This window comes from Drosophila simulans, chromosome 2R, assembly GCF_016746395.2.
Source record: "Drosophila simulans strain w501 chromosome 2R, Prin_Dsim_3.1, whole genome shotgun sequence".
Lineage (NCBI taxonomy): Eukaryota > Metazoa > Arthropoda > Insecta > Diptera > Drosophilidae > Drosophila > Drosophila simulans.
Window position 1 is genome coordinate 15641207 of NC_052521.2, and position 14334 is coordinate 15655540.

The 14334-nt window shown below is 44.7% G+C and overlaps 2 protein-coding genes across 5 annotated transcripts; one reads left to right on the forward strand and one right to left on the reverse strand.

Annotated features, from left to right (window-relative positions):
• The first annotated feature begins 202 nt into the window (after nt 1-202).
• LOC6735117 (GPI ethanolamine phosphate transferase 3) lies at nt 203-4146 on the forward strand. The gene is made up of 6 exons (XM_016168420.3): nt 203-669; nt 728-1371; nt 1428-1611; nt 1681-3289; nt 3358-3806; nt 3866-4146. Exons 1-6 carry the CDS (start codon nt 523-525, stop codon nt 4064-4066), a joined length of 3234 nt encoding a protein of 1077 aa, XP_016028389.1. The 5' UTR covers nt 203-522; the 3' UTR covers nt 4067-4146.
• On the reverse strand, nt 4132-14214 carry LOC6735113 (TRPL translocation defect protein 14). 4 transcript variants are annotated; one of them, XM_016181645.2, is made up of 11 exons: nt 13449-14213; nt 11888-11955; nt 11628-11665; nt 11268-11305; nt 10307-10438; nt 6451-6579; nt 6249-6385; nt 5618-5831; nt 5223-5553; nt 4982-5166; nt 4132-4683 (listed from the first exon to the last, which is right to left on the reverse strand). In XM_016181645.2, the coding sequence occupies exons 1-11, from the start codon at nt 13675-13677 to the stop codon at nt 4628-4630; spliced, it is 1557 nt and encodes a 518-aa protein (XP_016028390.1). In that variant the 5' UTR covers nt 13678-14213; the 3' UTR covers nt 4132-4627. The 4 variants fall into 4 exon arrangements, with proteins under 4 accessions (XP_016028390.1, XP_039147424.1, XP_016028392.1 ...); XM_039291490.1 differs by having other exon boundaries at nt 4132-5166; nt 13449-14214; XM_016181647.2 differs by lacking the exon at nt 10307-10438 and having other exon boundaries at nt 13449-14211.
• Between the last annotated feature and the right edge of the window lie 120 nt (nt 14215-14334).

Here is a 14334-nt window from a genome sequence, read left to right on the forward strand (position 1 = left end):
GTGATGTCTTATATACTGGATGCTTGGGAGTATTATTGTGATTACCTTTCAAAACGTAGGTTTCTTTTTCAAAATTAAGCTTAAATTATACCAAACAAATGGATTAAAATAAGTAACTTTTCAAATTCACCAGTTTAAAAATCCCGCCAAAAATTAGAATTCATTTGACAACTCTGCTTTAACCCAGGGATCAACGTAAAACAGCTGGTTGCTTTCACGAGGTGGCAACGCCATAAAGGGTTCTTGCATATTTCTCAGTTTTTTCTTCAGGCCACAAGAAAATCTTTAGATATGAGGAATTTTAAATGAAAACAGCGAGCAAGCAGAACGCATCGTGATGCCGGAAACCTAATCAACCACTCCGAAGTAAAGTGCAATTAAATTACATAGTTTTATACAACTGAAAGCGGCTGGCCAGCCGCATAAAGTATTCGCCTACACCAGCATTGTTCTAAATGCTGAAAAGTTTATTACTCATTAAGCATTTGTATGCCTAGTTAGTTAATTAATCGCAGCCGAAAGATGAACTTGACGTACTTGTTCGTGCTTATTTGGCTGGCCTTCCTCATCAGCAGCGGCGTCTTGCTCTTCTCGCGGGGATTCCTATTGGCCCGGGTGTCCAAAACGGAGACGAGCACCTGTCGCAGGTTGTCCACGAATCCCAATGCTGTAAGTAATATGTAATAACAAAAAGGGGCTGCATTTCAAATCCTTTGTCCGCAAACAGGAGTACGTACTCACCGATGAGGTTGTGAACGAAATCTTTAAGGATGTCAACGCCTCCTCCAATCTGTGTCTTCCGCAAAAGTCGAAGGTTATTGTCCTAGTTGTGGATGCACTTAAATACGAGTTTGGCCTGTACAGGGAGAATGCTACAGATCCTTTGCCCTATGAAAACAAATTGGTTGTGCTCCAGGAGCTGCTGCAGCAGAGTCCTGACCACGCCCGTCTAATGAGATTCCGAGCGGATCCGCCAACCACAACGTTGCAGCGCCTGAAAGGACTCACCACCGGCAGCCTGCCCACTTTCATAGACATTGGCTCCAATTTTGCCTCACCGGAGATCAACGAGGATAATATCATTGATCAAATAGTCAAGAGCGATCTCCCGGTTGTCTTCCTGGGGGATAGCACCTGGACGGATCTTTATCCGCGTCGCTTCAAACGATCGTACTCCTATCCCAGTTTCGATATATTCGATTTGGATAGCGTGGATAATGAGATATTGAAAAACCTGCCCAAGGAGCTGGAAAGCGATGATTGGCAGGTGCTGGTGGCCCATTTTCTCGGCGTCGACCACTGCGGACACAAACACGGACCCATGCACGAGGAAATGGCGCGCAAGTTGGGCGAGATGAACGAGGTGATAAGGTAGGCGGCATCACATTTATTGCCAACTGCAAGAATCATATCCATTATTCATTTAGGTCCGTGGTGGCGGCCATGGACAACGACACCACTCTGCTGGTGATGGGCGACCATGGAATGACGGCTTCCGGCGATCATGGCGGAGACACCGATGACGAAACCAACGCTCTGCTGTTTGCCTACTCCAAGCAGCACAGATTTTATGGCAATGATTCGGGCTCAGATAGCGAAATGCTGCAGCAGGTGAGATAAGACAACGTGTAATCACGGCACGTCACGTCACAGTGATAAGCAACTATATTTGCTTTCCAGATTGATCTGGTCCCCACGCTGGCCACCATTCTCGGCGTCCCGATACCGTACTCCAACCTGGGCCTGGTCAACTTCAATATTGTACCCGATCTGCGAGTACCGCATTTAAACAAGTTTCAGACCCTTCTGCTCCATTCCTGGCAGAATGCCCAGCAGATCTATCGCTACTTCTTCCAGTACGCTTTGGAGAACAAGCGCACATTCAACGTGGAACAGATGGACCATCTGGAGACTGAATTTATACTCCTCACCCACCGAGTGCAAACCGTTTACAACGAGGTTGCTTTCAAATCCTTTGTACGTGACTTGAACACCAATCTGCGGGACATCCTGGGCACATGTCGCGAGATCTGGGTCAGGTTTGACCCCACTCAGATGTCGCAGGGCCTGCTGTTTACCTTCCTGCCGTTGTTCTTTATCTTCCTTGTGGTAAACAACTCTCGACCAGCGGATTTTCCGCACATCTTCAAAGCCAAGGAGGTCTTCTACGTATACCTAATCAACTTGGCCGCTGGAGTATTTGGATATCGGTATTTCAAGACATTCTCCTTTAAAACAGAGGAGCAAGGAGTGATCTTCTTTACGGCAATATCCAGTGCTGTCATCTTGGCTTTCCATACACTACGTCACTGGACTAACATTGCCACCAACTGGTCAGCGGTCAAGCGATTCGGACACATGCCCACGCGTCTGCTGCTTTTCGGTTCCATGGCGGTGTTCTTCTCGAACAGCTTTGTCATCCAGGAGGCCAAGATCTTGTCGTACCTCTTGGCAGCAGCGATACTACTGCTCTCCCACGAACTCCTTCGGCTGAGTGCCCGCTTGGATTTTAGGACGAAATTCAAGGCTTCACAGTTTGTGCGCTCCACAGCGTTAAGACTGATCCTGGCCAGCGTCTTGGCGATATGTTTAATACGCTTTGCCTACACGCTGTTTCGTTGCCGCGAGGAACAGGGCAATTGCTCCGATTTTGTCAACACCGGCGGAGCCGGATTCTCCCTTAAAAAACCGGGAACGGGCAAGACATACATTCTCGCCGTCGTGGTGCTCGTAGTGTACACCACGCTCACACGATTGTATCTGCGTTCCTGCGGTAATTTGACTGGCAACTTGCCAAACGTATTGCTGGCTCGCTACGGACCTACGGTGGCCTCGATCTGCGCCGGCGGCCATATCTTGCTGGCCAACAGCTCCATCAAAAACATACAGCGCACGCATATCGATGCCATGGCTCTGGTGATCTATGGTCTGCTATTGGTGCAGATTATCGTGGTTTCATGGGCTCCTCTAATGACCTTTGTGCTTCCCCCGAGGAGTTCCCATACAGTGACCATCAACGGAAACGAAAGCATAGTTCCGGAAATCTTTAGGAAAATGAAGAGGATGTACGAGGGCGATGACGACGAGCGACGTAGTCAGATCCCAGTGGTCTACGGACTAGCCACCGTTTACTCCTCCATTGTCATTGCATTTGGCGTCTTCTTGGCCCTGGTAATGATAGTTCTTCTCGAACCGCGTGCTTCCATCGGCTTGGTTGTTTGCGTGGCCGTGGGAGCTATCCTGCTCAGCGTGCACAGTATATTACGCTATCGAACTGCCACTAGTTTTGGTAAGGGTTTGATTTTGTAGACTCCTAAAACAAATTAATTACTCATGCCCATCATCTCTTCCCTACAGAGAGCTGTGTGCAGCCCACTTTTACGGCTCTGGTTGGCTGGTTCCTGCTGGCGCATTTCTGCTTCTTTGCCACCTCGCATCAGACGACGCTGTCACAAATTGAGTGGCGTGCCGCCTTCGTGGGACGCACCACTGGCATCGGACAGTCGAATATAGTTTCTGGTGCCTTGGTCATTTTGAACACCTTTTGCGGCCCGATTTTCTTCTTCTGCATGTACTCCCTGCTTAGTACAGAGACTTTTTCGCTGTTCGCACTGTTTCCCAATCTCATACGAAGCTGCCGGAGTGGTGGCAAAGTGGATGCGAGCACGTCCATGTCAGATTTGGCCAACGAAACTGTCGGCTTTGATATGACTCGGGGCGAACTATCGCTGTACGAGTACGAAGATGTTTTTCTGGGAGCTGGCTTCAAATTGGCTACCCAGTTTTTCATGCTACAGGGACTCAAGGTAAGCGTTTGCAGCCACCAAATATCTTTGCTGCATTCTGATCAAGTTTTGAATTACAGATTTTCTGTGCCATGTTGGCCTGCACCATTCACTGTCGTCACTTGATGGTGTGGAAGATCTTTGCGCCGCGCTTCATCTACGAGGCCCTCGCTACCTTCGTCAGTCTGCCTGCCCTGATTGTGGGCTATCTCCTGGTGTTACGCATCCACCGTGGCGTGGACACCCTCATTAAGCGCATCAACAAGGCCAAGGTCCACTAGTCTCAGCCAATGAATTATTTATTTCGGCCTTAATAATACACACAAGTAATAAGAAAATGCAACTGTTTGGTGGTCTTGTAGTTGTAATCTTATTTTCATTTAGCTTAAGAGTTAAAATGATTGGTTCACAAATTTTCCAAAAGACACAAAAATGTCACATGATATCGCGGATCCATGGATTTACATAGTTACTAGTGGTATGGCTTACAAAATTAACACGAGCAAACATGACAAGAAATTTAAGTACGTGTGGGGCTCCCAACCTCCGGTTGCGATTAAACTACAAACTATAGACTCGACACATACGCCTCTAGAGTTTAAGCTTCCTTCATCCTCCTGCGGTTAAGTACGCAAATAAGTAACAGGGTATGTGGACGTTTTAGGGGGGGAGTTTTGGGGGGCCAGAGCACTGATTGCTTGTTGGCTTGGAACGACATCCGTTCCGGTTTTAAGATTTTTTTTTGTTTTGTACATTTTATTGCCAGGTCATTGGTGTTCTTATAACTTGCTTTTGCCGTGTAATATGCGTGTGCAAAAGAGATTCAGGGACAGTTCGGAAGCCTACTGACCATTGAGGAGCAGCGGCGTGCTCGAGACTCCATTAGCGGCGCCCTTAACTACAAAATCAAAAGAGAAACATAGTCAGGCGAAAATCAAAATTTGAGAATCCAAAACGATTACCATCAATTTGAAATTTTGAAAAGAAAAGAAAATGAAAGTGAAATGAAGTGGCATGCATTGGAGCAACGAAAGATAGAAGCTTATATTATGTACAGCAGTGAAACTATAATCTTTTGGTTCCATTCTCTTTGGCTATGGATTATGTTGACTTATGTGGCCTCATGCCCTAATCGCTGTTCTCGTCGTATGGATGATACTGCTTTGCCGGCACTGGCGATTGCTCCTCCTGCTTACCGTGCGTCGCCGATCGGCAAAACTTCTTGGTGGTGCTCCAATCCTCCTTCAGGGATAGATTAAACATGGAGTAGTCCGGATCGCCGGTCACCTCCTTTACAATGTTCAGGAACTTGGGCATGCAGTTCTTTAGGGCATCGCCGGTGAGCGACGAATACGTCTCCAAAAGCACCAATCCCTTGCAGCTGCAGCAATAGTTTTGATTATAATGGGAAATTTTAGCATAATTATTTTAACGCACCGTGGGTGACCTGGTTCCTTATAAATATCAAGCTGAAAATATTGGTTGTTGATGAGGAAGCAGCGGCGCTTCTTGTAGATGGTGAAGTGAGCATCGTCGCGCTGGGCCAGCAAGTTCATGTAGTCACGATGCGTCAGCTGGGTCTTCACCTCAATGCGGGCCTGCCCGTGAACGTTTGGACGCCGCTGCGTGTGGATGTAGCTCCAGTGGTTCTTCTGTCCACGCTTGCGAAGGCGAGCCTGCACCTTGGGTCCGGCGGACTGCAGATAATGATGTACGACATCGAAGTCCTGGAAGGGCGGAAACTCGCTGTCCGGCGGCAGAAGGGCCACTGTACGAAAAAAACAATGTTACACCTGTGATTCAGAAAAGTTATCTCTGCCAATTGGACGTACCCAAATATTTCAGCTTGCGCGACGTGGCCTGCAAACGGTCGCCAATATCAATGCCCAGTTTCTGGCACACCGACTCAATCATGCGATTCATCTTGGTCTCGAAGTTGGTGGAGTTGTCGATCACATCGAAGTAAGGATGGCCCACCCAGGCGGCCGCGGACTTGTAGTCCAGTTCCCGGGCCAAATCAACGCCCTCCGAGCGGCAGGCATGGTCCTGCAATGAGCAAACAAGAGGTTAGTTAGTACTATAATCTTATTTTACAGCCACTAGCCCTATGTAAATGTCACTAGCGATATTTAGAAAATGCAGCTGCCACTCTACACAGTTACAACTACAATGTTTTTACAAAAGAAAAAGGTCCCTTTTAATGCATTTAAATACTGGAAAATAGTGAAGTGTTGCACTATTTATTTATGTAATATTAACAAAAATAACTATGACAGTATGAATTGAAGGAACTTCGAATTTGCTGGACAAACTGTGGCAACCGATTCTAGAAGTGCAGCCATTTTTGGATACCTGATAGTGGCGCTTTCTGTTCTACCGTTTTCGGGCGAATAATTGGTGCGGACAAGAGAATTGGTCAGGTGAAATTTGTAATGCCGACCGACCAAGTGGCATGCAACTCACCTCTGTGGAGTAGAAGTCCTCGGCGCCGTTTGCAGCCGAAACCAAGTGCAGGATTTGGTTGTAGCGATTGTCGCGCATCTCTACGGGATTCCAATTGTTGCCCGCCATCATCTTTTCCCATTTATCCTTGGATATGTCTGCAAATGAGAGTAGTGATGTTTATCTTCGAATATGCGAGCGGCAAATTCCACTGTTTACTCACATGCACTGGCATCCATAACGCCGCGATCGCAGATAATCAGACAGTTGCGGGTGCTCGAATTGCCTAGCTCAAAGTAGGTGTTCTCAATTTGGACCATGGTGCGGATAAGATTCTCCTGGAACTTGTAGGCTGCATGGGGAGAAGGGATGGAAGATGGAAACGTTACTCTTTGGACTCTCGACGTTTGCGAACAATCCAAACAAATAGAAATCGAAATACAATTGCAAGCAAATTCGAATCGAAGGGAATTTAACACTGTGTGGCATCGAATTGTAAGAAACTTAATTGACTGGGCGGCTCTGATTCGAGTGGGATGACAGTGCTTGATGAACGATGGCCAGTATCCAGTGTCTGAGTTCAGCGATGTCAAGTTGAAGCGATGAAACCTAATCTGAACTGGAGTCAATGGAATGGGCCTACAAGAGCCCGCGAATCGAATTCAAATCACTCGAGTTCAATCAACTTGTTCCTTTTCCCCGCAAGTAAACAGTTTCTAATCAGCAGTGGGTTAAAGAGTACTCAGCATTATTCGTCTCCTCCAGATGTTAGTGCCTGCTGAATTGAGGCTTCAGTTCCATCTCGGTTTCATTGCTGATACCAATTTAAAAAGCGGTTAGAGGCAGTTTAGGTCGACCACATTTCCTATTTTTTTTTTTTTTTTTAGTAATTTTAAGCTCAATAAAATTATAATAGCACACAAAGCCAAACAAACAGACATGTTGAATAATTTGAATAAATGCGAATGACTAACATTATAGAAATTCGTACTATTTCGAAAATTGATCAATACAATGCGCACAGTTGCCAAATTGTTTTGAGCTTGCTAATGGAATAATTTTGCTTCAGGAATGTACTTTCATTGCGAAATGAACAATGGCATATAGGAAGCTCTTGGGATAAACACTCAATGGCCTTGTTGCCTCGAAGTGGAGCTTCATGGGTGAGCCAACCGAGGCAATTGAAACAAGTGAGCTGTAATCGCTGATCCCAGTCGAGAAGAGGGGTTTTTTCCCAGAGACAGGGAGTCACAGCTTGTCATCATGGCGATAAGCTATGTCATCATCATGCTCTTTCTAAAACAGTTGAAATTCTTTAACTGGAACGTTCTATAGATTGTTCTTGATACAACAGCGCAGTAAATGTATCTTAAGAATGTAAATGTATCTTTTATAAATGGTTCTATTAAGTAAGAAGGCTGAGGGATATTTATTTAAATTCAGTAACTTTCTCAAGCGCATTGCTATTACGGTTTCAGCTAGCGAAGCTGCACTGTGGCTGCCTTGCATTTGTGAGCCAATGGGGGTAAATAAATCAGATTGATAGGCGTGTGGTTGGGTGGGCAAAGTCAGGTGCTTTTGTGGGATAGACAGAGGCAACACTTGTTGCGGTTCCCTGTCGCGTGCAAAATAGAAAAGCAAAAATAACGTGGAAAACTTTGCTGCCCAGAGAGCTCCCTTTGTTTGGGCATTAGTAAGTAGTTTGTTCATTGCATTGAACTTGACGCAGTGCATCGGGTGGTAGGTGGAATCGATCAGTTGGTGGGACGCATTTCTGTTTCTCCCCTGAACGTTTTGTTTTGGTTTGCCAGTCTATTCTTTTGGCCTGCCAATTCTAATTCAATTAGCAACGATGATGCAAGAGAAAATAATGAACAAAAACGTGAGGAAATGTATTTGCAATTTCACCAGCTATTGCGCATCGGCGAATGGAAATCTATGCACAGAAAAAAAAAATAATAAAGAATCTCTCTAATCCTGATAAGAAACTAAAGCGAACCACCGAAATAGTCGGTGATAAGAATGGCTTATTCGAGATATGGTTAAAATCTATTTAAAAGTAATCCACATATCATTTCTAATCAATTATATCTGAATCTGTATCTGAATGATTGTTTTTAAGCGGATATGTGTGTGAATTCCCATAGTGTGTGATTTTGAGTGCCCAGCCAACCTTTAATGGATTCTCGAGTTAATAAAATCGTATGCAGATTAGGAGGTTCTTTACGCACCGACATACATAATTAGCCAAGTTAATTTGCATTAATGCCAGACAAACGATTCGGCTAATGAAGAAGTCGGTTGGGTATTTGGAAAAAAAAATCGAAATTAAGGGTTCAGTTTGAATGGGGAATGTGGGGAAAGCAAATCAAGAGGCGAGGCAAAAAACAAAATCGTTTAGCAATCAATTTCGGGAAATCAATCGAGCAGAGAGGACACCACAACCACAACCACGCCAACCAAAGCCGACTGACAGACATCGAGCGATAACAAGTTCAAACGAGAATTCTTGGCAAGACTGGCGACAAGCCCGCCCCTCAAATATATTACCTATCAAACTTAAAGCGTTCTATAGTATAGATTCTATATGTATCAAAAGAAATAATCATCTACTATACAGCTCTACATACAGTTGTGGTTGTGCGATTTGTTCTATTAACATGTTTATGACAAATTCAAAAATATATATATAGTTCCTAGATTTTAGTGTAATAATTCCAATAAAAAACCAAACTGAATATATATATAATTTATAATTTATCTATTGGTTAAATGAATCATTTTTTCTTCATCAGAGAATAGACTCATTGCTCTATATTTGCGACCGCAACTGTATAAATAGGAACACTACGAAACTAATTGAATGGAGCGCGCATTTAGCGCCCAACTGCGAAGAGAGGGTAAACAAAAGTCTGGGGGGGTCTCAATCGGGCGGCCCGGGGGCTTCGAAAAGGGGCGGTGCGGGTGGCCTGTGGTTCGGTTGGGAAGCGGATGTCGAACTCGCGTCAGCAGGCACGTGATGTGCTAGATCATTTCGCATTCTTCGCCCCACAATACACACATTTGATTAGCCAGTCGGAAGACCAGCATATAGAAACGATACACCCCCACAAACAAATTAGTGCCGAAATGAAAACGAATATTGTTTTTCAGCTGGGAAATTGCCATGTGGCCACGGATCGCTGACTGGCCAACAATGGCCGAAAGCCGTAAAGTCTATGTGGCACATACAGTGAGTATTGGCATAAGCAAACTAGGGTTATTAGAAGCTTTCGAAAGCAGAAAGTAGCATTAGTCAGTTGTAAGTAAAATCACTTTAGAAAGGTAAAGAGATAAACTGTATTGATAAATTATCAGTATAAGCAAAGTAAATTCTTCAAAAATCTCACATAACGCACTGATTTTTGGAAAGTATGAGAAATCCAGACTTCTAGGAGTGGGTGTCCACCAGATATCAGACTTCTATATATCTATATCTTACATATGTATATAATCTGATATATACCTACTCTCGCCTTTGCATGTGTTTCGGCTAAATTTAAATGGCCCATTTAAATGTGGCTGAAATGGTAGCGACTAAACGAATTGCAGAGGCTCGGCGCGTAAAATATTGTTATTGAAATGAGCAGATATACAAGTACATATATCTGTTGGATAAAGACACATTGTACAGATCGCCGGCGATTACGACGTGTTAGTGGACACAAGTGTTATGGGGACGCACATAAATCATAGAACGAAGCCAAAACAAACAGAAATACACACACATTATATATGAAAGGCATTTAAAAGAGCATTGTTTGTTTGCGCGGGCCAAACAGCACGGTATGTTGGTTAAATGTCAAGTCATTTGGGGACGAACACAAAGCAAAAGATACGGGAAAGTTCTGTTCAAGACTTTATCCGATTAAGAAAGTGCATTGGGAAAGCAGCTCAAGGACGCACAGGTAGACAGGTGGACTTGGAATCGAACTTCGTTCGTTCGTTTGTTCGATTCAAATGGGTTAGAGAGCCAAGCGGTTTGCAAAACGAACGAGGATTATAAGAAGCGATCTGTGGCTCCACCGGCTCTCACTCACCTTCGCTGCCATTGGGCCGGGATGCAGCCTTGGCCAAGCAGCGCGGACAGGATGCGGTTAGATCGATGAGACTGTGCTCCGGAGCGGCGAAGGGCAGATCTTTGTAAACGAACGTGGTTGGCGTGGGCGGGTCTGTGAGTGTGGTTGGCGATTTGTTGTGGGTAATCGTGTGTGAGTGGGTTGTGTATTAGATTAGCCGCTGGCCGTAAATACTATATAGATGTATAGACTACCCGTCCGGTCGTGATGAGTCACAAAGGCTTTAATTGTCCTGCTTGCGAATGCCATTACTCATGAAGGCTTTGTAAGGAATTGCGACTAATCGGCCGACATGTGATCAGACCTAGCTACATTCTATATCTTATCTGATTGTACTTTTTGGCAATTTAGATACTTTCGAATGCGCCTCCGCCCCCGCCGGCACAAGCACATTGACAAATCCATTAATAACCATAATTGACAAATTGCTGGGCGAGTGAAAGGGAAGAACGCTAGTGAAATGACCTCGAGTCACGCAATCAGGATATCGAGTGGGAATTCGAATCGTGTCCCAAGGAATTACGTAAGTTTCATTGAAGACGTGACTCTCGTGGGGCGGGGGACCTTCTGGCCAAATACTCAGATATATATATGTATATATATTAGATGATATACTTGTACTATCTATAGTATGCTGGCTGTCGCACTTGCCTGATTTTAAAAATACCCCTAGCATATATTGTACGTATAGTATAGGGATTCTTTCTGTTGGTCGCTAGCGGCAAGTAAATATTTTGATTTATTTTCGTTGCTTCGAGAAAACTTGGTGTCGAACTTGACAGTGCTCGGATAATGCGATATGTGTGTGTGTGGACTCGGAAAATGCTTGCATTGTAAGACTCCTCTTCTCTCCTCTGCTAAGTCAACTAGCAAGTTATCTTTTGGTCTCCCGGTCGGTTGCTCCACCGCCTCCTATACTTACCCTCTTTCTCGGTCAGATCGGAGAACTTCACACCGCCACTAGATATTCGGATGGTTTGGGGGAGAAACAGAGAGAAAGACAAGCGGGAATTAGCATCATTCACATGAAAGTCTATTTGTATTCACTAGATCAAGTATTTCAAAGTTCAAGAGCATCGAGAATGGAACTCGAATGGAATTAAGTTCGTATCGGCATGGTCATCGTCTCAGGTAAAAGACGAGCGGCAGACAAGGCTACTTGGTCCAATCTCAGGTGGCGAACTCCTGAGCGGCTCCTTTCGCTTTGATTGCCAGGCATTGCATTGATTACGTTAATTTCTTTAGTTTTGAGTGTAAGAGTGTGTGTGGAGAGGGAATTTACCTGAGTAAAACAGTGGCCGTTTCAGGCACGCGGAATACCTGAAAATATTTAACATGCTCATTGCTTTGTTTCGAGTTTTCGGCACAATAGAATTGTAATGAGGGGAATCGTATCTAAAGGTAATCCCGCTATCGCCATGGCTTCACTTCCTCCTCTACTTACAGAGCTGCCCGCGGCCCAAAGCAATCGCTAACTTGCCTTAGTCTAGGATCGGCATACCCATTTCCCATTCCCCCAATAGAATCACCCACGACACTCACCTTCCATCCAAGGTTTTCGAAGAAAGTGCACAAGCGGGACTGTCCCGTCGTCTTTCCGCCGCAAGGCCCTGAAAAAACAACGCATAATGTATTCATTAGTTTTATTTGTTTATTGGCAACCGGGCTAAGGTTACATTCTTCAAATCTATACTGTTTGGATTGGCAGAAAAAGGGGAGAAAGGTGCGCTCAAACTTGTTGGAAAATTCCCGAAAAATGTTTTTACAGCTCAAATGAAATGTGCCGAGTTAGTGCGAAAAGAATTGCTAACATGTTTAAAAGGAAAAGTGGCTGGTTTCTAAAAATACATTTAAAAAAACCCACGTTTCTTTAGCATGATTGCTTTAATTAGCTTAACAAATACGCACGTGCTTGCAGTTTACATAAATTAAAATCTGAACCAGTAAATTGGGTTTGTAAATGCCTTAATATATCGTCAGACATCTAAAAACCTTTAGGTATAGCAATTAAAAATTAATGAATTCTATGAAACATTATTAACGATGACGCATTTTTTTAAAGGCGACATTAAAACAACATTTAATTAAAATTCATGAGATTAAGGAACATGTATTAGAAGCTATACTCTATCAATAAGTTAAACTAACAGTTGAATAAGATATGTGGGGACGCTCTAGGTCGCCATGGTCTCGTTGTTCATTGTTTGGATCGACGAGGCGGAAACGAATCACTTCGATTTGTGTCCCAAATTCCAGCAAATCAAGTGCACTTGAGTTTCTCGCCGCTGTGCATATCACTCGATTAGGTCTGCGGACTGACCCTGAAGGCAATTACGCCCATTGCTGAATGCATTGCGCAGCGATCTGGGGAAATCGATTCCGAATGCACTCTAGAAAAGAGTCATGTTCGTCATTCAAACGGCAGCTAACCACCGATAAGAAATTTTTTGAATGGGTCTTTACTGGGATTCCGAAGGGGATTTTCGGACAAGTGACACACGTGGCGATGTGGCCTGTCTTTTATCAGCCTCTTCCGAAAATTATTAGAGCTCTCGGGCGGAGGAAGCCCGCCCCGTAGGCGATAATACTACAAGTAGTATGTGTGGGGTAGATAGGCCCGTCAATACATTTCGGTTTTGTTTTTGTTTTTTCTTTTTTTGTGGCGCTTCTAATCACAGCCATAACTTGGGCCCAAATTAAATGATTAGACCACGCGCCCAACCGCCGCTCATATGATGGTCGGGCAAAAACAGGTTTCCTACGAATTCATTTTTCGCATATGAATTGTAAATAGTTTTTGGCGAGGGTCTTTGAAGCGCCGACTGGCCGCAAAAGCCGGTAGCCACATGAATACAAAGAACGAAATATGATAGAGCTACCCACTTGAAAGGTGGCGAAAGAGCTTGGGAGGCTGCGCGCAGGACATAATCTCTACCCATTGGTGGAAATTCGCGACCTTGACACAAATCGTAAACAAATCGCAATCGGGTGGGTGTATGGGCCACGAGGATGCGAGTGAACGAGGACACTTGTAACAGATACACAGCAAACCCAGAGAGCTAACTTAGATATATATTCGTTTTGGGGGAAAATTGAAACTCACCGCCAGTGAGGACGATTTTGTAGACTCGTTTATCTTTCGGTGACACCGAACCCATCCTGTTCAGCTTCAAGCTGGGCATGGCGCCTGGTTTCGGTGAGCTCGACTTTCTGATCTCGACGTGCTGCTGCTCCGGTTCGTCCTGCTGCTGCTGTTGTTGCTGTTGCTGCTCCTGACCATTACTGGCGCTGGCCATCAACGACTGCTGTCCGTTGCTGAGGAGGGTGGCCATGTCTTCGTCTTCGGGAATTTGGTATTGCGTGTTTGTTTTTTGGGAGAGCAACCGATTGGCTGTGTGGTGGCACGCAGAGAACTCTTCTACGCGCGATGCACGTGCCTTTTAAGGTTATGCCTGTGGAACTCGGGCAACTCCTGTGGCTCCTCGGGCTTTTCTGCCGTCCTGGTCTCGATCCTGGTCTCTGGCTCCTGGGGATCCAGCTGGTGGCTCGGACTCGTGCGCTTTGCAATTCAAATGCTGCACTGGCGCGTTGAAATCATGCCCAGATTTTTGATTGCGCGGGATGCTCTCAGAAAGGCCGACGACGGAGCAGGAGGAACTTTACAAGTTAAAGTAGTCGGCAGCGTTGCACGCTACTTTCACAATCTGTACCACATTCGCTTATTTGGGCAATATCAAAGTTTATTCGACTTGGGATGGTATTGCATTTTTACTAGTTGACACCGCATCCGTTAATTACACAAGCGAATAACAGAATCTTGTGGAATAAGTGTGCCGACGGGGTCTTATACTGTTGGAATGAAGTGCGACCGCATTTGGATGGAGGAAAAATGGTGACATTTCAAGCATGTGGTCACACTAATATGAAATGATTTATAAAATAAACGAAATTATAAATATATACATCAAATATATAGATAGATACTGTGT

Bases quoted from the DNA above. Each gene is read 5' to 3' on its own strand.
- LOC6735117 (XM_016168420.3), top strand. From the start codon at position 523: ATGAACTTGACGTACTTGTTCGTGCTTATTTGGCTGGCCTTCCTCATC. The intron at 3,290-3,357 runs GTAAGGGTTTGA...TCTTCCCTACAG, and splicing joins TCGAACTGCCACTAGTTTTG to AGAGCTGTGTGCAGCCCACT. The intron at 3,807-3,865 runs GTAAGCGTTTGC...TTTGAATTACAG, and splicing joins TCATGCTACAGGGACTCAAG to ATTTTCTGTGCCATGTTGGC.
- LOC6735113 (XM_039291490.1), bottom strand. From the start codon at position 13,677: ATGGCCACCCTCCTCAGCAACGGACAGCAGTCGTTGATGGCCAGCGCC. The intron at 11,666-11,887 runs GTGAGTGTCGTG...AAATATTTTCAG, and splicing joins TCGAAAACCTTGGATGGAAG to GTATTCCGCGTGCCTGAAAC. The intron at 5,167-5,222 runs GTGCGTTAAAAT...CTATTGCTGCAG, and splicing joins AAGGAACCAGGTCACCCACG to CTGCAAGGGATTGGTGCTTT.